General features: G+C 42.7%; 1 protein-coding gene across 1 annotated transcript in view; it reads right to left on the reverse strand.

Moving 5' to 3' along the window:
- LOC143157341 (neural-cadherin-like) overlaps positions 1-23,253 on the reverse strand; it is a 61,270-nt gene that overhangs the window by 12,287 nt on the left and 25,730 nt on the right. Inside the window, exons 8-23 of the mRNA XM_076332166.1 lie at positions 22,845-23,017; positions 22,332-22,500; positions 20,912-21,082; positions 18,056-18,228; positions 17,771-17,938; positions 16,587-16,836; positions 13,777-13,904; positions 11,831-12,017; positions 11,528-11,671; positions 9,536-9,819; positions 6,943-8,560; positions 4,921-5,014; positions 3,952-4,136; positions 3,117-3,349; positions 1,814-2,091; positions 141-355 (exon numbers count right to left, since the gene is read on the reverse strand). Coding sequence (XP_076188281.1) covers positions 141-355; positions 1,814-2,091; positions 3,117-3,349; positions 3,952-4,136; positions 4,921-5,014; positions 6,943-8,560; positions 9,536-9,819; positions 11,528-11,671; positions 11,831-12,017; positions 13,777-13,904; positions 16,587-16,836; positions 17,771-17,938; positions 18,056-18,228; positions 20,912-21,082; positions 22,332-22,500; positions 22,845-23,017 — 4,470 coding nt within the window. The remainder of the gene's footprint in view (positions 1-140; positions 356-1,813; positions 2,092-3,116; positions 3,350-3,951; positions 4,137-4,920; positions 5,015-6,942; positions 8,561-9,535; positions 9,820-11,527; positions 11,672-11,830; positions 12,018-13,776; positions 13,905-16,586; positions 16,837-17,770; positions 17,939-18,055; positions 18,229-20,911; positions 21,083-22,331; positions 22,501-22,844; positions 23,018-23,253) is intronic.

Consider the following 23,253-nt stretch of genomic DNA (forward strand, 5'->3'; position numbering starts at 1 on the left):
CATACTCGCAAATTTTTCTGCATTTTCCTTATTTTCCAAAAGTAACTTTCTGAACCTTTTTTTAAAAAAACCCTATCAACTGTAAGTAGAATCTCACCTTCACACAAACATAAAGAACAAATAGTCTTTAGGTTGCTAACCTAATGCAAGGAAATCTTCCCGTTCTCCAGGCTGCCCTCGTGCCACTGGTCCGTGGTACAACAGAAGGCCATCGGCGACTTCAGTGATAAACTCTAAGGAGATGCGGCTCTCAAAGCAAGGCTTAAGAGGAGGGAACCAGGCATAGCCATGGCCTCTGAAGCTGTGTTTTGTCTGTTGGCAGTCTGGTCCATGGAAATTTGCAGAACATTTGCATCTATTAAAAAAATAAATAAAAGCAAAAATCCACCATCCAAGCAGAAGTCATGAAGGGCTCTTCCCACAGCAGGACTCTCCACTTTAAGCACAGGGGCCCATGTTGCCTAGGCCATAGTGCGGGTTAAGCACTAGCAAAACTCCCGTCATAAAATGTTCCCTATTGACTTGTTTGTACAAACACAATTTAGCTTTAGTTCTAAATGATAATATGTCTATGCAAGAATAATTCTGTGAACAAATGATGGAGACATTGTAATATACAAAGCACCTGAAAACCTCTAATCTCTTCAGCAAAGATAAGAAACCCACTTTTCACTAGGCTTAGTTATCAGCTTGTTTAAAGACTTTATAATGTTGACAGGGAAAGCAAAGGAAGGCTGTGGGAAGGTAATACGATCCAGAAAAAGTGAGAAAAGGGATGACAGTCATAGATCTTGATAACTTCACTCTTATTGCAAGCTACTTACTGGTTTATTTCCTTTACACTATCAAAAATAGATGCTTGGGGTTCTTTCCTTAATACTCTGGGGATTCTGTAGAAAAGAGTTATCATGGCATGACAATAACAAAAACGGTAAGGGGGAAACTAAAGAAGCAACAGAAATGGGCAGGAGGACAGGGAGGGAGAACAGCTGGGCCCCTATTTCTTAGTTTCTACTTCCCATAGATTGCTAGTACCTAATGGGAGCAGAGTGACGGGGTAGGATGCAGAAAAAGATCACTCAAAAAAAACCACTAAAAATGGAGCAGAAGTAAAGAAGCCTCAGAGTTGAGCAAATGATAGGTGGAGGAGCCTACCGAGAGTTTCTGGGCAGCAAGATTTCCCTGGCTGATTACATCTGAGCAGCAATGTCAGACGCAGATCTTTACTATGACCAGGGCTTCTGCAGCTTCATTCTGAGTCCTATCACCCCTATCAAGGGTTCTTAGAAGAGGCTGGCTAGTTGTTTCTGCTTTCCTAAGTTGGGATGACCGTTTTTAAGCAAACATGCTTAAGTCTTGCCTTCTGGAAGGGGACCAGGCTCATTCTGAGCTACTACAGTCTCATCATTTTTTTCACCTTCATACTATTTTGTCTATAAGATGTCATTTCTGGAGAAAAAATGAGGCAAGGAATGTGGGGAAGAGGTTATTAAGTGACATAAGTGACATGATTTAAGTGTTTAACAACATTAAGGTAGGTTGCACAAAAGAAGAGCATTTTGCGGGATGATATTAAAGGAACCGGTACAGCCTACAAACTTCCCAAGGTTTTCCCGGAGACTATGATGAACCTAAGTATCTACCTGAAAATAGAGGTTTGTTTGCAAGACCTGTGCGTGAAGTATAACAAAACTCAGATCTGCCACAGCGAGAAGACATGCAGTGACATGTCCCCAAGCTTCCAGTCCTCCTCCTTACTGAGGAGACTGAGCTAGAAGCATTTTGCTTGCACACCAGACAAAACTTTACCAACCTGTAGCCCAAATCAGTATCCACACATGTGCCATCATTGAGACAAGGGTTTGTCTGGTATGAGGAGCAGGAGAGATGAGGACTCTCCCGAGCTGCGCAACCACACAGGGCACGACTCAGGACTGCCACAGACACCAGTGAAATGCTTCCAGCTGTGGTTATTGTTGGCACATGACTCTGTTCATGCCTGCTGATGCATCCGCTGCTATGAGTGCAGTTTGCAGTCACGCATTCATCAATGCCAATCTGGGTTATATTTATATCCAAGATCTTTTCCAGCTGTGGAGAACAATTAGTTGCATTCATCTGACTTTTCCACAGAGAGGAAGCTCACAACGACAGCCATGAAAAGCCCAAGTCTTATTTATTGTCAATATTAGTTGCTGTGCCACTTCCTTCCAACGTCTACCTCGCTCTATCCCACCAAGGGCAGCTCAGCCTGGCATCTGTTAAGGCCAAAGCCTTGGTATAAGTCAATTATAGTGTGAGTAAGCACTTAGAAGACAAAAAGATTGTCATATTGATCATAAGCTGAGTGGATAAATTTTAATCTCTGATGGCTGTGATGGATTATTTACATAGCATCTGATCTGTATTTTTAATTCGCACTTCTGTCTTAAAAATATTGGGAAGGGTGGACAGGCATTGGGCAATGAAGAAATACCTTTTCTGGCAAGAGTGAGTTGGTACTGCAGCACTGATTCTAAAATAACGCTTATTTCAGCCTCTGTGTACCAACAGACACATTTCCAACAGAGTGAGTCATTTAACTTTGATCAAAACTTTTTTTTTGCAAGAGGGGCGGGAACTTTACTAAATTGTCAATGCACATTTCCAATCTGGTTTTCCACTGGAGAATGGTTATTTTACTGCTTTGCCCTCTTAACTTAGAAAGTTGGAACTTTTGACTGGTTTGTGAGTTTCAGCTACAGAACATTTCTGTGTAGAAGGCTATAAATTGAAACATTAAGACACCATGTAGAAAGGCAACAGCCAAACACATCCTTTATACAGAGTTTAACAGTCTTTCCAATAGGAAAAACAACTTCACTTTCCTAAAAGCTCATTGTGTTTGTGTGACTTAATATGTACTTATAGGCTGGCTTTTAAAACACTCATATGTGAAGCTTTTAATATAAGTGCTAAAGGACTGTTTGAGTTTACTGATAAAAATGATCCATTTTTCTCACACATTAATTACTCCCTCAGTCATTCTAAATACGCACATCCACTAGGCAATGGATATTATCTGAATAGACACAATGAGAAGATGCTTTAGTTTCATACGTAGTATGGATACTTACCCATGCTCTGGAGGCTGCTACATTGCCATTAAGTTTTTCTGCTTTATAATAGGGTGGACCATAAACTGCAAACCAAACATCAACCCCTTGGGTTTGACTTGTGCTATTTAATACACTGAAAATGTGAACGTTTTCGAGTTGGACTGATATAATTTCTGAAAGCAGCTTCTTCATCTGGTAGTATTTACTCTGTTTTTCAGGGGACTGGGATATGAACTCCTCTGGAGTGATATCTGTAATAAAAGTTAAAAACCTGACAAACACGTATCTTGCAACTGTTGTAGCAATAAGAGAGGAGCACCACAGAATAATATTAAGGCTGCAGAAAATGCACTCAACTGCAAACTCAGGAGTATTCTCACTTTTAGGCTCTGAAATTTTCCATGCTGGCTTCTGCTCAGGGTTTGTGTTCTCAAGCTTTTTGACTCCTATTAATTTCTTTTTTTCATTCTTTTAAATCAGAAACATGTTTAAGAAGATTTTACTTTTCCACAAAGACTGAAACCATTTGATGAATTTCAGGCAGACACTTGTTCAAATTAATTTTTTTCTGAAATATAAATTGCTGTTTTGTTAAAAAGTTGGTGTAGAAATCTTGCATCTTTGTCTTCTCCATCAGACAAGCATTTCTTGCTGTCTTTTTCTCCATAGATGTACCTTCACATACAGTGTCAGAGGACCATACAAACAAAGATGCATTTTCAAACCCTTACCTAGAAAACTATTAACTCTCATCTCATGTTTAAGAGCATGAGAATTCTAAGTAACACACCAGTAACACGAAAGAGGTAGATTTCAGTATTACGATCCTAACATACTTCATCCCATTGCTTACCTTTTATTCGTATAGAACCAGCATTATGAAGGGCATCATCTTTGATTTCCTTCACTATAACCTTTACAGTTGAGACAACATCTGGCCAGACTTCATCAATTACTCTGACTCTTATGTTGTATGTTCCTGGTGGGGTTCCTTCTTTAATAGTCAGCAAACCTGAGTTATCATTAAGGCTAAAGTACCTGTAATAAGAGTTAAGCCAAGGAACAAGCTATGAGAAGTTCAAAAGCTAAGTAGCAATTATCATCGCCGCTGTTTTTTCTGATCCACTTTATTTTGGGAAAGCTATCAAAGAAAGCAGATGTGTTCCCTCATGAAGGGACAGGGCAGAACAGAACTTTTTTACATTGCCTTCTGTTGGCTCCTAATGACTCTTCACCAGTATATCAAGAAGGTTTCTTCCTGCTTTTATGCCATAGGAACCATGTAGGAAGACTCAGGCTACTATAACCATAACTTTGGAAACAGTGCAGACTCCCAGTTTAGATACATTCATTGAGAGTGACACCTCTGTCAAAACCTCCGAATGGCACATGTACATCTCAACCGCAGTCACAATCCAGACACTTTGGTATGAATACATCCAATACAAGTAAGGTCTTAAAACTAGTGGTGACACAGAAACATCAACTCTCCAGCAGCATGGAGGAAGGAGGATGGAAGTTAGTGGGTATTTTTTCTGTTGTGGCTTGCTGATACTGATTATAGGTATGACTGTGAACAGGAATTTGGAATGGTGTTCTAGCCCATCAAGCAACAGGAAGCAGACCGGTTTGGCATACAACATTATCTACTGCAGCCTCACACTCAGAAGGGCTTTTGGAGAGCTACACACAAGCATCTAACCAACAAAATGCTTTTGCACGCTTGTTTTCAAAAAAAGGCAGTTTAGATACTTTTTAGGTTTTTGTGTGTGGGCAAGATTTCCATACGTTTCACCCAACTTCCATGTTTCTCTCCAAATACCTTGATGTTTTTCCTTCAAATTGGTAGATTTTGTGATCCCAGTCGTCATCATCAGGGGCATGGACCTGGCCCAGTACAGTCATGGGGAGGATACCTAAAACAACATAGCATATAAGTGGCATGGTCAGATCTTTCACACATACACAAACAGGCTGGCCATTCAAGTTTTACTGGTTTAAGTCTAAAACCTCTTCAGAAGTAGTTATGATGGTTCTTGAGATAAGATGTGCACCAGTCTGCAAATACCACACAGTGTCCTGCTTATCGGGTGTTTGCTGTATGGCTACAGCGATTTAATTCAGCAGGTGGCTGCAATGAAAAGCAGACGAGAAGGAAAAAAGACAAGCCACCTCTAAGGAAAGATGTAAGAGATACTCAGAAACAACATTGGAATTACTAATTTTCACTATTTTGGCTGCAGTATCCCACCAACTTACAGAGTGGTTTAGGCAGGGTTTGGGGTTTGGCAGGATAAACAACCAAAATGCTGACTAGGTTATAAAGGGTAAAAACCAATAGCAATTTGGATGAAATTACAGCAAGATAGAGAGGATGTCCAAAATACAGTAACCAGGCTTATTTTGAGTAGATGGTGAGACTTTGGGGTGAGATGGAAAGCAGCATGTATTCTGCTGGTTTTGCATCCTCTCAGCAAAGCTCACAAATTAGTATTTTTTTGTTTTACAAAAGCTATTTCTGAAGGAGAGATCCACAGGTATCTGAACTCGTATATCTACTGAGTAAAGAATCAAGGATACACAAAGAGGAAAAAATGTGGGACTTCACCTTGTGAAAGGGAACAGCACAAACCCTGACAAGTGAGGGACTGCATGCAAAAAGGAGAGAAAACTGTACCTCTCCTGCAACTGTGGCAACATTCATTGGATATTTTGCGGGAGACAGTGTACAGGATGCCCTGGTGTTTGTCTCCCACATTATATGAATGTAACATACAACATGATAGTAGCCTTTTGATTCGGTCTCTCCTTAATATTTTAAATAACCAAAGAGCTGAAGACTTGAATAGTCCCTCCCAGAAATTAACAATACGGATGAGTTTAACCTTTAAAGAGGCAACTAAAAGGGAATTCAGGCTTAATGAAAAGATCTGGTACTTAGGCTGCAAGCAGACTTTCTCAGCAAATAGCAACCAGACTTGGTTTCAACTTTACAATAAGCTGAACTTGAAAGCGAGCACACAACAGGCAGAACGTTTCAGTACAAATAAACAGTCAACAGAATCTACACAGAAGTAGTTTCTAGCGTGCCCACAATAGACTATTTAATGTGCTATCAAACCATAGGATACACAGCAGAGTAGAAGAGGAAGGAATGACCTGAGCCTACATGGATGCAAGCATCCCAAAATCTTTTTACCTGTGTGGTTTATTTTGCTGTTGGGCTTATTATGTGGGGCTTACCACAAGAGAACTGCTAGCTAATTGCCAAAGCAAGAAGGGAACGGTGGCTTTTCTTGCGCTGCCTGCAGCCAACATTCACAGAAAATTCCCCCATAACAGCATTTGTCAGCTGAAGGCTTATATGAATGTCTCAGGAAGTTTACACATGAGTTCAGCTTAAGAGTATTCACTAAAACTGAATTCAATCTGGAGGAGAAAAAAGATTTAAGGAGGAAGAAGAAGGTTCTCAGCATTCAGACTCATCACTTCTTAGCAACATTATGAATTTTGTTAATTTTTTTCCCCCTGAAATGTTAATGCTGCTGGAAAACTGCATCTGAAAACAAGAGACCATTACTCAAGTTTGATAGAAACATGCATGGAATAGCAGCCAGCTATGCTCTTCTTTCAAGGCTGGCTTAGTTTCTTCCACAAACCAAGTGGCCCAGAGTCCTGTGCCCCACACACCTACTGCTCTCCAATGGGGCTTAAGCAAACTTCAGTAGCACCTCTATTAAGATCTTAGCTTATGTGGAACAGGACAGAGTCCTCCTATGAATCTCACAGCTGCTCCTTTGACCTTACTGTCACACTTGGAAGCAAGCATCAGGGAGTGATTTACCATTATAGCTGTAAATGAGATATTCCATGTAGCCAGCAGAATGCGGGTGGTCATTTTGGTCCCCAATATTCACGGTCAGGGTGTTGGTGGAACTCATTGGCGGGATCCCGCTGTCCGTGATCAGGATGGGCAGGTAGAACACCTTGTGCACTTCTCTGTCAAAGGTACGCAGCGCGGTGAGCAAGGCACTTCCATTGTGGAAGTCCTGCAAGTTGAAGTTAGTCAGACTATCGAAATCACTGAGAAGGTGAAAGGAGAAAGGTGCTCCGTTAGCAGCAGTGTCTCGGTCCTTAGCATACAGCAATGTAGAGGTCTCGTTCATTTGGACGACCTGTGGAGAGGCTGTGTTTTCCCAGACCACTGGGTTATAATGAGCCTCAAACTCTGGCCCGTTGTCATTTACATCCTGCAGAGTCACTAAAACAGTGGCACTGCCAGTCAGAGGGGGTTGCCCCATATCAGTGGCAATGACAATGAGCTGGTACTGTGTCACTGCCTCATGATCCAGCAGTCCTGCAACCACCACCCACCCATCACTAGCCATAGAGAACTGGCCACCTGGGTCAGACTTGTTTAGCAGGTGGAAAGAAAACCTTCCGTTCAGGCCAGAATCCAAGTCAACAGCAGAAACCTGAACAACTTTGGTGCCAACTGGCGTGTCTTCCCCCAGTGCAGCCAATTCATAGAACTGAGGGTAGAAGACAGGAGCATGGTCATTGGAGTCCTCCACATAGATCACGCAGTGAGCGATGCTGAAGAAATCCATATCCTCTGCTTTCACAGTCAAATTGAACACCCTTTCATGAGGCTTCTCGAAGTCAACCCGCTTTCGTAGCCGGATAAACCCACAGTTGTTGAATTCATCTGTCTCTATGGAGAACTTGTGGTCGTTGTCGCCATCAAGGATGCTGAACGTCACCATGGCATTTTCTCCCTCATCTCTGTCCACAGCAGACACCACTGCCACCTCAGTATTAATACTCGCATTCTCAGAGACAAATGCCGTGTAGATCCTTTGCAGGAAGACTGGAGCATGATCATTTACATCGGTCACCAAAATAGTGGCGGTGCCTGTCCCAGTGAGCCCTCCTCCATCTCTGGCCTCAACCACTACTAGGTACTTGTCTTCCTTCTCCCGATCCAGGGACCCGAGCACTGTATAGATGGTGCCGCTAACTGAGTCAATTGAGAACAAGTTCAGATTAATTTCATTTCGGACGTTCTGAATGATGCTGTATGTTAGCACAGCATTCATACCAGCCTTTGGGTCATCGAGGTCCACTGCTGTCATTTCCATGACGGGAGTGTCTGCTGGAGAATCCTCAGGGACGTGGCCCATGAAACAGCCATCCAACACACAGAGGAAAAGGGGTGCATTGTCATTCACATCCCTCACTTCTATGATCACATCTGCAAAGCCAGTCAGTCCTTCTCCGCTCTCATCTGTTGCAAGAACAAGAAAGCGCCACGTTGATCGCTTCTCACGATCTAATCTTTTATTTGCGCTGATCTCGCCCGTGTTCTCATTGATGCTGAATTCACTACTGGCCCCCTGTCCATGCAGGGAATAGTTAATGGCATTTTGATCAGCCGCTTGGTCGGGGTCTGTGGCAGAAACCTGGAACGAGCCACAGCAGGTAAGTGTTTATGTAAAAGAAAAGGGGAAATCACTGTTCTTTTATTGATGGCAGTTGGTATTGTGCAGGCTAAATAAATAGCATGCATTTTAACAGCAAACATTTATTGGTTTGAGTCATTCAAGTCACGTACTCTTTCAACAAACATCATGCACAGCCTAGAGAAACAAAAAGATCATGTTTAAACAGACTAATATATTCTACTTTCTAGTATATTTTGGAAAGAGGAAATAACTGGAGGAAGAACCAAGTGGAAGTAGTAACAGATCTGCTGAGCAAATGTTTCTTGTGAAACTCTTTCGAGCTGGAATACAAAGGCAAACAGGGGCCGTTTCTCTCTGAGTGAAGAGAAGGCTGCAAAAACAGTGTGGCCATACATCCAAGCTGATTATCAGCACAGGCCAGAGAGAATGCCCAGCTCCTGATCTGCATCCAGGGATTGTTTGGGAGACTGCTAGCTGGACCAACCAAGCAGTCCTCATGCCAGGGACTGCTCTAACAACAAAACGATGAAGATGATCAAGTTCCAGAGTCAAAGAACAATCCCTGGTAATGTTTATTTGGTAGTATAAATGTAGCCAAAGAGTCTGTGACTTAAATGCAAGAGGTAAACATGCCAACCTTGCTATGCTTATACAGTTACTCAAAATACGCTAACTCTGCTTTGTAAAGGAAAGCCATCACATTTTTCAACATTTAGAATCATAGAATCATTTAGGTTGGAAAAGACCCTTAAGATCATCGAGTCCAACTGTTATTTATGCTGGTCAAGGGAGCAAGTCCATCATGCAAATTCAACCAGACTTTATTCTTTTCTTTTCAGAAAGTTGCTAGCTAAATGCTAATACCAGGGCTCACCCACCCTAAAGAAACTATCTTTTTGGATTTGTGTGAATGGATGGGATTGACCAGAACAAAAAGTCAGGTTTTGCTCTGCTTTGTGCAAACTGCTTTACCTTTAGGACAAGTACAGGCAGATCTGTGAATTCCTCCAAGACACTGCCCTGGTATTCGTTCTGAGTGAAGGCTGGTGCTTCGTCATTCTTATTGACAACATTGATGATGATAAGAGTGTGGTTTTCCCATTTTCCATCAGAAGCTACAAGCTGGAGCTCATAACGTTGTTCTTGTTCATAATCCAGAGGCTGAGCAATGAAGACAGTTCCAACCTCAGGTTCCACATCAAAAACTCCTTTCACATTTCCTGATGTGATCTGGTACCTTAGTTTAGCATTTGCACCTACAAGAGAAAGCAAATGACCGCTGCCTGTCCACTCTCTGAATGCTCAATCCAGCTATACACAGTGGACATGTAGCCAAGAGAAACCTTATTTGCCCAGACTGTTACAGTGTGTGTGGGAGATAAAACGTAGACACAGCCACAAACAGAATGATCCATGTATGTAATTTGAAGGGTTTGTGTATGGTAGATCGGGGGTTAGGTCTGCATTTATATTTACAAATATCATTTGCAGTCACAGACAAGCACCTGTTTATTGATAATGAAGGAATTGTGTGTCTCTAATTTATTGTGCATTCATTTGACAATAATAAAAAGGTAACATACTATTAAAACACTAGAAGCTATTTTTGCTCAATGTTTCCTAAGCCTCCCATTTCAAATGCCAATATTCCTTAACTTTTTTTTTTTAACCACTTGATGGTGCTAAAATATAACAGAAGTCCTCTATTTTGAGCAAGAATTCGTCTCAGAACATTCCACCTGTACAACAGCAGTTGTTTGATTGCTGCAAAAAGTTTAGGAAAAATAGAATTGTTTGGTGCTTCATGTTTACTTATTGGAAAAGGAAAAAAATACATGACATTGCATTCCAGGATAGAAAGTCATTTCCCAAATTATACAGGTGAACTGCTAGGAGTAGAAAGAACATTCAGCATTTTAAGTTGTGAGTCAACTGTGGATGAGAAGACTAGAGCAACATGGATGGCAAGAAAGTGAAAAGGCTGTACTCAACATTAGTGCTTGGAAGAGATTGGCTACCTTTGCAGCATGAGTTTGAGCATCACTTGCTAGTCGCCTTTGCCAAACTCTCTCAAGTGCAGCAGCCGGTTTTAAATGGCCTCTTTACTTCTCCATCATGGGCACTAAGAGGCACGGGCATTACAGCACTGCTACTGAAAGGGATGGTCAACTCCCACCTGCTCCCAGCAACACGTTCCTCTGGTGCTAATTCGGGCTTTGTCACCAACACACCAGCTTGCCTTCTTTTTTCCAATGGGTTTGTTTTACTCCAGCAAGTTGAGCTGGACCAACTCATGAAAGGAGAAAAAAAGCCGCAGCAGAAGCAAAGACAGGAACTGACTGGTGGTGCATGATATTGGACCGGCTCAGCCCATCTGGTCGCACCACACTGTAGGGGCAGTGTCACACCATCAGAGCTGATGTAAATGTGAGCCCAAAAAGAAGGTCTAGCTTTCCCTTTTTTTCTGCCTTATTCCTGCCTTCTCCCTGTGTTCACTTCTGGCCATGTCATGCCCCATTGTCCACTGCTTGTCAGATTCTTCCACAAGCATATTCAACCCACTAACTCACCAAAAAGCACACAGGTTTGGTTTTCTTGCAATAGTAGTAAGTAAAACTGACTCCCAGGGAGATCTGGAAAGCACAGGAGTCAGCACAAAGCGAGCACATGCTCAGGAGTGAGTGAGTTTTTATGTTACCTCTTGTGAAGTTACAGCAGGGTTGTGACTCCAGGTGATTTCATTCTGCCCTAAAGAGATTGCCAGCTAGCTTAACCTTTGCACTGCGAGCCTGAGCACCTAACAAAAGAAAACGCTCCTGTGTGCCCAGAACTTCTCTCCTCACTTTTACAAATGCTTGAAATGCTTACTCATCTCCTGAATGCAGAGATCTGTTTGCCCATGAAGGAAGTAGCACTACACACAACACACAGTAACACTAAGAGAACTTAGAAAGGTCCACTCACCCTCATCTTCATCATCTGCTGTTGCTGTCACAACAGGACTTCCAACATCCCTGTCCTCGTCTATGCTGACCTCATACACTGGCCGAGGAAATGCCGGAGCGTTGTCATTCACATCACTGACAAAAATCCTTATGTAGGCTGTGTCTAAGAAGGAGATGCAAGAAGAACATGCGTACTAGAAATGGCAGAGGTGGAATACCATGTCATATTCCAGACAGCTCACATACCCCCCAAGTCTAGAAAAGTTAAAGAACCCAATCTCTGATATCTTTTACCCAATATATAATTCCTTACTAGTTTTACCTGTGTTGGGCTGCCCATGAACACCAGGTCTAGCAGATTCTGAAGAGTCCTGAGACTGAACTTCAATCAAGTAAGAGGCTCTTTTCTCTCTGTCAAAAGATGCACGAGTAGAAATAATTCCTGTCTCAGGCTCAATGGTGAAGAATTGGTAATCCTCACTAGCATCTTTCAATATTAAGTAGTGAACCTAAATAGGAAACAGTTAAGAGAGGTTGCATTTTCCACTTTCATTTGTATGTCCAAGTGCTGTGACCTCCCCCTTCCCCAGTAGCCTCCTGGGCCTGTCTGCAAAGTAGCAACACTCTGAAGAAAGACAGTTCACCTAGACATAATTTTTCTAAGTCTTTTGCCCATTTTGATATAAAAAACCAGAATTCTTAAACAGAAGAACATCTGTACCAGTGATATCAAGGCCCATCAGCCCAGTGTCTAATCTCCAACAGTGGCCAGTAGGAGCAGTTAAGAAAGATCATGAATAACAGGACAGAGAATGTATGGAATGACATCTTCCCTGGTGTCTCCCCAGCTTCTAGCAACCCACTGTGCTTCTGATTAAAAAAAAAATGGGGCTAACTGAGAGTTTGTGTCTCGATCAACAGGACTGAATAAATTAAAACCTCCACTGATGAAAGCTATCCACATTTTTCCCTTTAACAAAGGTTTGGCTTCCTCCTCTGAAAAAAACATTTCCACCCCCACCGCCAAATCGTGCCCAGAGCACCGCCAGGCAGTTCTACCACACAGGTTGCTCTTCAGAAGTTGCAAAATGACAGTTACAGAACAGCAGATCTCTAGTAGTCAGAGTTCCCTCCCAGAACAGCTAGTAGGATTTTTGGAAAAGGCTCAGGAAAATGCACAGAAAATGAGCAGTTTCCTTCATAACACTGCTTTTTCCTAGGGTTGGGTCATTATGACAATGATGGTCAAATGTTGGTTTGACCAACCATTTGACCAATGATGGTGAAATGCAATGTTATTTAATTGACCATATTTATATGGCCGTGTTTAACTGATCATTGTCCTGGTTTCGGCAGGGATAGAGTTAATTTCCTTCCTAGTAGCTGGTACAGTGCTGTGTTTTGGATTTAGGGTGAGAACAATGTTGATAACACACCCATGTTTTAGTTGTTGCTAAGCAGTGTTTATACTAAGTCAAGGACTTTTCAGCTTCCCATGCTCTACCGACTGAGAAGGCTGGAGGTGCACAAGAAGCTGGGAGGGGGCACAGCCAGGACAGCTGACCCAAACAGGCCAAAGGGACATTCCATACCATGTGACGTCATGCTCAGTACATAAACTGGGGAAAGCTGGCCGGGGGGGCCACTGCTCGGGGACTGGCTGGGCATGGGTCATGGGTGGTGAGCAATTGCATTGTGCGTCACTTGCTTTGTATATTCTTTTATTATTATTATTATTATTATTATTATTATTACTATTTTATTTCAATTATTAATCTGTTCTTATCTCAATCCACAAGTTTTCTCACTTTTACTCTTCTGATTCTCTTCCCCATCCCACTGGGGGGTGGGGGGAGAGTGAGCAAGCAGCTGTGCGGTGCTCAGTTGCTGGCTGAGGTTAAACCACGACACCACAATCACTGATGGTCAATTAAATAATGAGCTGAAGAGGCGAGAGTTTGGAAGCATGTTCTGCAGCCACCTCCACTTGTCATGGGAGCAACCCTGAGAATCACGCAGCAGTGATTTTGTCACAGTTGCTGGATCAGGATGAGCTGCTATGATGCAGGATCCCAAGATCGTGAACAGCATCTTCTCTGCCTGCATCCCATATTATGCACATCAGGCATATGTTAGACAAATGCTTGACAAGTGCTGTAAGAAGTGTTTGTGGCTCATTACCCTGTCATCTGCTGTCTGCGCACTCTCACTAATTACAATACTAAAACTTGCCTATTGGGAGGAAAAGAATTGGATGTAAGGTCAAACCTCTCCATGCAGGCCAGAATCCAAGTCCGTAGCTAACACCTGAACCACAGATTTGCCAACATCAGCTCCTTCTGGCACAGACACCTCATAGTTAGAAGACATGAAGAATGGAACATTATCATTGACATCTGCAAAAGGAGGTGATGGGGATCATGGTGAGAAAATGTTTGAAGACTTTTTTTTACTGTATTTTTTTCCACAGTTGTAATTTTGCTTGGAGAAAGAACTCAGATTGTTCATAGTAAGAAGCAATCCTGCTTTGGGTCTTCCCATTTTCATGGCAGCTGTCAGGAGGCATTTTATAGACATTGAGCAGTTTCTGGGAGACAGTGGCCTAATCTCAGCTAAGATACTAGCTAATGATTTGACCAGCTATCTTCTTATAGTAAGTCCACGAATGCCAGGACCAGGAGGCCTTCCATCCACAGTCTGTAAAGAGCTGGTTATCTACAGCAGTAGTTAATTTCAGCATTTTATTAAGGGCTGACTAACATACAATGGAAATTAAAATTGCAGAGTTGACAAAGAACGTGTGTAAAACAGTCTTTCCTGGCCTTTGCAGGACAGTATAGCCAGAGTTACGTTAGGCCATAGGACCTAATGATTATTTAGGACACAGTTGCACATTAGCCTCCCCTCATGTAACTACTGGCCAATGTCCAAAGGAAGCATGCTGATCTTGCCACTCTTGTCATCCTGCTCTAAGCCATGGGATCCCCCTTCCCACGAGCTGGATCACGTGGCCCCGTGTCAACAGTGCTCATTTTGTTGCCCTGAGAGAGACTGACTTTCTGGAGAGAAAAGGGCTAGCTGTGACTGACATGCTCTGCAGCTGTGTAATCGCCAGATCCAACACAAGGGATGTGGTGGGATTGTGCAGGTGAAGGAAAGGAAGGGCTGCCCCTGTAGCGGCCGTCTGCAGTCAGGTCAGATGAGGCACAAGGCAAAGCCACATTAAGCTTATATCAGTGCTGCTCTTGCTTGTCTTCCTTGCCTGACCCCTGTAGAGACCTAAACTGGAAAAAATGTCCAGTGTTTTGAAGGGCAAGTTTCTGACACATTTTCTCCGTAAAACTGCCGTGTAGGACTAGGTAAGCACAAGGGATGAGCAGAACTATGGCAGCACTGACTCGGATCCATTTAAACTGCTCTGGAATCACGTCCTCTTGCTCAACCCATGACAAATCAGTCTGGTGTTCCTCTTTGTCTGTAAGATGACTAAACTCAGAAATGCTGCATAGTCCCTGTATCTTTTTGCACTTTTCACAGTTTACAGCCACATTTTAAGAAAGTCATTTTCCTGTGTTGTGGCACAGTGCCAGAACAGAGGAGCTGTAATGACAGTTCCTCAGATCCATCTGTCTTTATGAAGAGCAGACAAAATTCTTATTATCTCATTCTGCAAACCCTTAAGCACACATTTAGTTTTACTACTGCCACATGACTCCATTGATTCTGACACACAACTATTTGTAAGAAAGACCAATGTCTTAAATTACTTTTTTTTTTTTAAGTTGTCTATGTGGGCTGCCGTAAATCCCAATTTTCTCTCTCTCTTATATGCATAATCGTCTGTGAAAACTTCTTTTCTAACAGGCTTTTTTCTTTTCATATTTTATAGAAGAGAATATGTCTTGTTAGAGATAAGTTTCAGCAAATTCACTGAGCAGGGTAAGGAAAATAAGGTGCTGTAAAAGACTTCCTTTTCTGTGTGCTTGTGCATAAAAATAAAGGACAATTCTGCATATGAAACTTTCTGGTGGTTATTTCTGTCTTAAAGGTGTTTAACTTGCTTTTTTCTCCCACTAATGCATACATATGTGTGCAAACCTTTTTTTCGTATGAAATACTAAGTTATTGAAAAAGGACTTTTGCTTGTGAGCAAAATGAAGTTTCTGCCAAATTCTGATACCGGTAACGGCACTATAGGAAAAATCTTTTGGGACAGGGTCCATAATCTACAATGAGGCTCAGACCCTGACTTGGAGCACTCTCGCTCTACAAACCTGAAGGGTTTTTGCATTGGTGGACTCTGGAAGACAGGACAATGCTGCGATAAAGTGAAGCAGGGAAGTTGGATTCCCATTCAAGTTACCACTTAGGTGTCTCATTTCCATGGTGGTGAGCGAGACAAATGTTTTTGCTGGAGACTTCACTTGTTCATATTTTCATCTAAATGACTACATATCAAAAGTAACTTCACTAATGCTTCAAAAAGGAGGGATTAAAATCAGATTTATAGTTTTATGTGGATCTATAGTAGAGCCTTACAAAAAGATCCCACTATAAGGAGGGTTGGATCAAATCTTTGAAAACTGTACCTATTGTCAGGACCCTTGCATTTTCATTTCTACAGTTTTAACCTCAATGTTAAATAGAGAATTCTGAATGTAACAACAACCCCTAAACAGATTTAGTTTCTGTTTGATATCTATCTGAGCTATTTCTCTTTCTACAGCACAGAACATTTCTAGTAATACTCGTCTCCTTTCAATAGCTTGGGGACATTAACTAGATTTTTCCTCCTATCAAAAGAAAATCCTTGCAATTACACTTATAAAAGCAGGCACTAGTGTTGCATAAACATTCACACAGCCTATTTTTGCATTATCACATTTCCTCATTTTATAGTTGCTCTTAGAAATTGTCTCAAACAGACCTTTTTAATGACTGCATAACTTCCTTTTACAGTATAGAAACGCACAAAGCATTCTTAGGTGGCTTGGCATTTCACGGATGTTACCTTGATTCATGGTGTTATACTAAAAATAACAAGAATATTGAGCTGTTCTAACAGCAGCAAAGCTCACCTGTTATGTTCACACAAACAGTGGTAAAGGAAGCTAAGGGGGTCATTGCTACGTTTTGCGCCCGGACTGTCAGGGTGAAAAACTTAGTTGTCTCAAAGTCAAGTGGTTCAGCGACTAGAAGAGAAGCAGATCCATCAGCTCTGTTTGGCTTCAGATAGAAACGAACTGGCATGTTAGTCTCTGGAACTTGACCGTCCTCCAGATTATATGTAACTCTGGGATCACCGAGAGGGGATGTGGCTTTGATGGTCTGAAGAAGAAAAGAGCCACCACATATGTTCATGAAGCACGGGGTTGCAAGCGTTAAATGTTCAGTTTGATGGCAAGAACATACATGCTTGTATGTTCTTCAAGAACATACATGCCTGTACAACTTGGTTAACAGACAAAAGAGAAACAGTTTACAGAGCTGAGTTTCATTTTACAACATTTAGGTTTGATGCAGGTCTTTAATCAGCAGTAAATTTACCTGCCTGTAAATGTGCCAAGCAAGAACTGCATCACTGGCTAAAGTAAACCCCTCCTCTCTCCTCCTTCCAAAACAAAAGCAATCCAAAAAGAGACCGTTTCTCCACTGAGTAATACATTTTACCAGGCAAGATACAGACAAACCTAAATTGTTTGCAAGTGCTTGGATATTACATGCAGAAGGAGGAAGGCAGGAATTATCTGGCAATTTACAGAAGAGACTATCCTTAAAAAATAAGTCTGTATAGGTTAAAAAGGAATTGGTTTGGGTTAGAAGAGCCCAAAGCAAACTACAGCCGTTCCATGCTGTAGTGCTAAACTGAGAAAAGCTGTAGGAAAGATGCAGGCAGGCAGCACGGTCCACTGAGGATGGAGCAGTAAGTGCTCAGTAAGGAGCTGACCCTTGGTGGAACACTCAAGGACTTCCCACAGAGGCAGGGCATGGGTCTTGCTTCTGTGGGAGCACCCTGACGGCCGCTGGTGTAAGAATTCACTGGGAAAACTGCTGCCAGCTGAAATGCCAGCCTATTCTGCAACAGGTACTACTGACAAACACTAACAGGGTACACAGCTGTGAAGGGTGATAAGGAAACAGCACAATGCAGTAAGGCTGCAGAGTGGGCATCCACGTACTTTTGACATGGAGACAGAGCACAACAGAGGAAGAAGCTGAAATGAAAAGAAGAGGGAGGGAAGTAATTGCACTTTTAACATACCACTATCTTGGTGTCACGAATGGTGTTTTCAGGGATGGTTACCCAGTATCTGCTCTGCTCCCACCGGGGCGGCTGGCTGAGTGCATTAGTGACAGTTACTGTCAGCTCCACAGTGCTGCTTCTGTTCCCTCCATCTGTTGCTACAATATAGCGACTAACACGTGTTGTCTATGAAAGGAAGAAGATCAAGGATATTTGCAAACCATTTTGTACAAATCAAGAGATTGCAGTTAACCCTCTACAATGGATTTGAGGGGTCGGAGGTTACTTTCTTCCAAGCATTACCTGGGATAGCAGGCGGTTCACGTATACCCAGCCTGTGCTGGGGTTGATCTGGAAGTATTCCAGTTGATGCTCTAACATTGAGTATGTGACAGCAGCATTCACACCTTGGTCACTGTCATGAGCTGCAACACGGAGGAAACTCATCCCCACTGGAGTGTCTTCGCTGAGGAAGTCTTTGAAAAGACAAAGGTATTGTCAGCAAGTCTTGCTCTGGTTTACCAGGCTGTGTGCAATAGAAATACTCCTGTAAAACCTCATAGTCCCCTTCATGGGAGATTAAAAGTTTCTGTAATGAGGCAGGTTATAAAGTATCATCACTAACAGAGTGTCTATAGCTCTCTTTTAGCTTCTCCTTCCCTTTCCCCTGACACACTGGGTTGTTAAGCAAGCTGCTGGTGAAGCAGGTTTACTGACTACGCCGCTGCCAGCACTCGTGCCTCTCCACAGCAGCGCTGGCAAACCCCGCAGCCACCCGCACGCCCACTGCTTCAGATCACAGCCCAGGCTGCTGGGCTCAGCTGCTGATAAAAGCAGGTTGGCATCAAAAGGAACTGTGTGTGAACTGAATTAATCCTGAATGTGAGCAGCATCGCCAGCGGGAGGCAGTAGGTAATTGCAAACCATGAAGACTCAGGTCATGGTGAAGATGCCCCTAACACCCCAGTGTTTTGGAGAAGCTGCCCCGGGCAAGGGCAATGATCATTTTACACGTGCCCCTTTCCTTAGGTCTCACTCCCTGTTCCTAGCAATCCACCTGAGACAGAGGTGGTGTCTTTGTGCCCATAGTCCTAGACAGACCAATCCTTCTTTGAACCCGCTTTTATAATCATCATCTAAAAATCTGGTGGCAGAGTCACACAGTTGAAGTACCTGTTGCACAGAAGAGTAATTCATTTTGTCTTCCTAAAGCCTGATTCCTGGCAGGTACACCAACAAAATGATGGGAAATTGTGAGCAATCATTTCCTACTCCCCTCCTCTCTGTGGATATATGCGATAGAAAGCTATCACATCCCTGCTGGCTGCCTCTCTTCCACACCCCAGTCTTTAGATTGCTCTGATCTGACTTTGGTCCTGCTCTTCCCTCCATCCTCAGCCATCCAGTCCCAATTCCTCCTCCAAGCAGCCATGGGTGCTTGCCTGATCGTGTTTTTGAGCCATTTCCATGCACTAAGACTCCATCAGCTCAGTGTACTGAAATGGCCCTGGCAGTGGGAAGGCTATCACAGTTAGGTTTAGACAACCCAGTCAGTCTATTTAATCACTTCTTGCTCAGAAACCATTTCATATCTTTGATCTCCCTTGTATGTGTCTCCTTTAGCATTTTCAGCGTGGGACAATCAGAATTGCATACTATTTGTAAAGTGCAGTGGTCATGTTTTCTGTTTTGGTTTTCTCCCTTAATATCTACAGTCTGTGGCAGCAGAGCAGTAAAACCTTAAACCACCACAACCGCTTGCTCCATGAACAACAATTTGAGCTTTAATTAGCTTCCCTCATCCCCCAGGACATTTAATTGACCTAGGATTCATGTCCCTGATATGTCAGTAACAGCCAAAGCCACTCTCAGAAGAGATTTACTGGCACTAAAATAGATTAATGAAAATGGAATTTATTGCTAAGAAACACTGCAAAACATCCTTTTTTGTGTTTAAATTTATGCTTTTATAGTCAAATCCTGTTAAATCGCATTGTAAGAAAAAATACAAAATTACTTGGAAGGGCCGTACTCTCTCATTTCATGTAGTTCTGCTTGCTGCTGGCATAACTCTATGTCATCCTGAAGCAAAGGCAGCCCTTTGGGATGGGGAAACTGCAGATAATGAGGTCACTTTACGCATAGCACTTTTCCAGCATCTATACATAAGTAATCAATGTTCGTACGTCACAGAATTAAAAATAGCTTCCTCTCTAACAAGATCAAATGCCATTAGTCATAGGTTTCTATTCTTCTTGGAAACTGCTGGTTCTTTATTCCTCTGCAATAGGATGTTAGTCAAATCCCTGATTTAAGCCATGCATCTTATAATCTGCCTGCAAAACAGACATTAAAGAAATGCTTAACTCCATGCAGTAGGGATGGTATAGTAAGTGTTAGAGTGTCATGGAGTTGTTGTCACATGCATCATCAACCCTTTTTTGCCATTTTGAGGCAATTATGCAAGAAAGGGCCTGTTCTAGTGCAGCAACTAGGGAGCACGCTCGTCATTTGTGGGTGACATCAAATGTAGAGGGTTCAAGTGTACTGAAGTGCAGGATTCTACTGGAGGAGCATCAAGTAAAATTAAAGGAAAGACTGATGAAAAGTACGTCATGTGGGGATGAAAAAGGGAATGGCACCAGGACAAACGGGAAAAGCTAGCTCAGCAGCACAGTTACAGGAGGCATTGGGGCTCCCAGCCAAATGCAGGCTAGAAGCCAAGGATTTCGGGCTGTTTGACAAGAGATAAATACCACTCCAGCCTATTCGAACAGAGGTGCTGTGTTAAAGAGACACAGATGACAATTGCTCTTCTAGATAGGGTTGCTGAATTCCCAGCTAGGATGTCATGTTTTGTTTTGGGACATCAAGTAAAAATTCAGTATGCAGAAAAACTGGGCAGGGAAAAGCCGCAAAGGGAAGGGACCAGATCTGCCTTATCTGTAGGAGTGAAGACTGTCAATGTTTTTAAGAGTATTGCAATGAATAAAGAGAACTGATCAATTCTGCATATTTCCACTGACGATGGATTAAGTGGTAACTGGCTTAGTGGGCAGCAAAGGAAGACTGGTCACCTGAAAACCTGACCACTGTTATAAGGAACTACTAACCAGGTTCATGTTGCGGTACTGGGACAGGTAGTTAAGAAACACTCACACTGATAGCGACTGTTCTCAAACTTGGGATCATTGTCATTGACGTCAGCAATAAGGACGGTGATCTGACACACGCCGATCAGTGGCTCCTGTGCCTGGTCGGTAGCAGTAACAGACAGCATATACTCCCTCTGCTTTTCCCGGTCAAAACTCTGCGTGGTTGTGATGACTCCTGGGAACACAGACACCTCCTGTTCTGCGTGTCACAGTCTCGGGACTGGATTTGCAGAAAGGGACCTGCACATCTCCTGCACAAGAGGAAGCTCTGACCGCATGCAGCACAACCGTCAAGCTTAATCCACACCAACCCTGCAACATGTGTCTTGGACAAGACCAACTCCGATTCCCCTGTCTCTCCTCTCCTCACATGTCACATGCTGCCAGCAGTCAACAGCTTTCTCTCGTGCTGCCCTGATAAGGAGCTTCAGTCCAAGTACCTTGTTATCTCACTCCTCATGGAGCAGAGGACTTTCTCCTCCGCACCGACAGGCCTCTCTTAGGTTTACTCCAGTGATAGTCCAAGTAACTGAATATTTCAAAGACAGCTCATTATTACTTTGGGGAAGAGTCACACCACAGAAGGCACAAGTGATGTGACCAAAGCCATGTCTACTACAGGAGCTGGAGGCTGCCTCATTGAACAGATTAAAACTGGGTAGAATCACATAGCTCAGTTCATAAATCAAACAATTTTCTCCAAATTTTCAGTTTTTCCTCTCTACTAACCAAGTCTCTCCCTGTCTCAGCTCTTTTCTTCTGGTTGGGAGACTTCAAACTGGCCTTCTTGAGGCCACTTCCAGACCTATGTCTCTACTATGCTAGGAACCAGGATTCTGCTGCTCTGTTGTAGGCCCTTCCAGTCTCCTGCACAGTCCTGGACATGCAAATATCCCATTTTACTGTTTTGACTATAGAAATATCAACGACTTTTATAACTTCTTCATCTGAAATGCAGCAAGACTGTCTATCACTGCCCTGTTCTGGTATGAGGGTTTTGACTCTATATGCACTGCACTGGACCTCCTATTTGTGCATGAGATGAGAAATAAACCGTGGCCACATTGAAGGGAAGAACAAACTCAAGCTGTTAGAGTGACACTTTCTGCTCTGCATTTTTGTAACTACACCTGATCCTATAGGAAGATAATTGATACAGAATAGCTTTTTGTCTTATTGAACTGGGGTTTGTTTCCCTACTTAATTTGTCATTTAAATCACTATAATCTTAATTTAATCTATGTGCATGGCTATCCATATACTCTGAACTTTTTCCAGTGTTTATTCTATAAGCTGTTACAGCTAACCAGCCCTGCAGTTACACTGTTAAAGCATGAACCCACATGGACACACTCATACAGTGGCATTCTCATTACAATACAACGGCATTTTCATTTTATCTCAGTAACCTGAAAGCTACTGACCTGTGTCTGGGTCAATGCTGAAGCCTAGGGAAGCTCCATCTCGGTGCATGAGCCCATACTTCACCTCTCCGTTGACACCGAGGTCTGCATCGCAGGCTTCTACCTGTAGCACATACGTGCCTGGAGGCTGATTCTCCAGAACCCAGGTGCTGTCACTGTAGTAAGTGCACTAAAAATAAACCCAAACATCCAACCCCATATATTACACAGAGCCACATGAATTTGCTGCACGGTGTCAATATTTTCTCCAGCACATCTGAGAAGAACTCAGAAGAAAATCACTTCTATTACTTATACTCACAAAGAAATCAAGCTCTAAGGGAGAGGAAGGAAAAAAGGAGAATGAAGTACATACCCTCAAAGTATGAAGAAAGCTGGCTGCGTGTTCACTTACAGATTCATTCTGCACTGCAAACACAGTCCCTTCAGCCCGCCGGCAATCACCGGTAGCCAAGAGGAGTCTATAACCCAAATTATGGATGGGAAAAGAATATCTGCAGAAAGACATCTTACCTCTCTGAAGACAGGCTTGTTGTTGTTTATGTCATTAACTCCCACAATAACCTCAGCAAAACTGCTGAGAGGGGTGGGTCCCCCGGAGGCATTGTCATCTATCGCAGTGATGTTCAGTGTGTATTGTGGCCCTTTCAGGTTGGGCGGTGGGTTTCTGCGGAGTTTAATGATACCTAAATTTGGAAGCATAAAGTGTCATTTTATTTTACCGTGTAAACAAACAAACAAAATCAAGTGGGCATCGCATTTCTCTGCCACTGTATTGTTGGTTCAGTTTGTATTTTGTTTGCAAAGCATAGGAATCAGTCATCTTAGACTGCACAGTCCTTGGCCCAGGATCCCAAGTTTTGGTTGATATTTGGAGAAAGGCCATCATATCAAAGAGCTAATTCTCATTGATACATCCCCA

This window comes from Aptenodytes patagonicus, chromosome 2 (assembly GCF_965638725.1).
Source record: "Aptenodytes patagonicus chromosome 2, bAptPat1.pri.cur, whole genome shotgun sequence".
Lineage (NCBI taxonomy): Eukaryota > Metazoa > Chordata > Aves > Sphenisciformes > Spheniscidae > Aptenodytes > Aptenodytes patagonicus.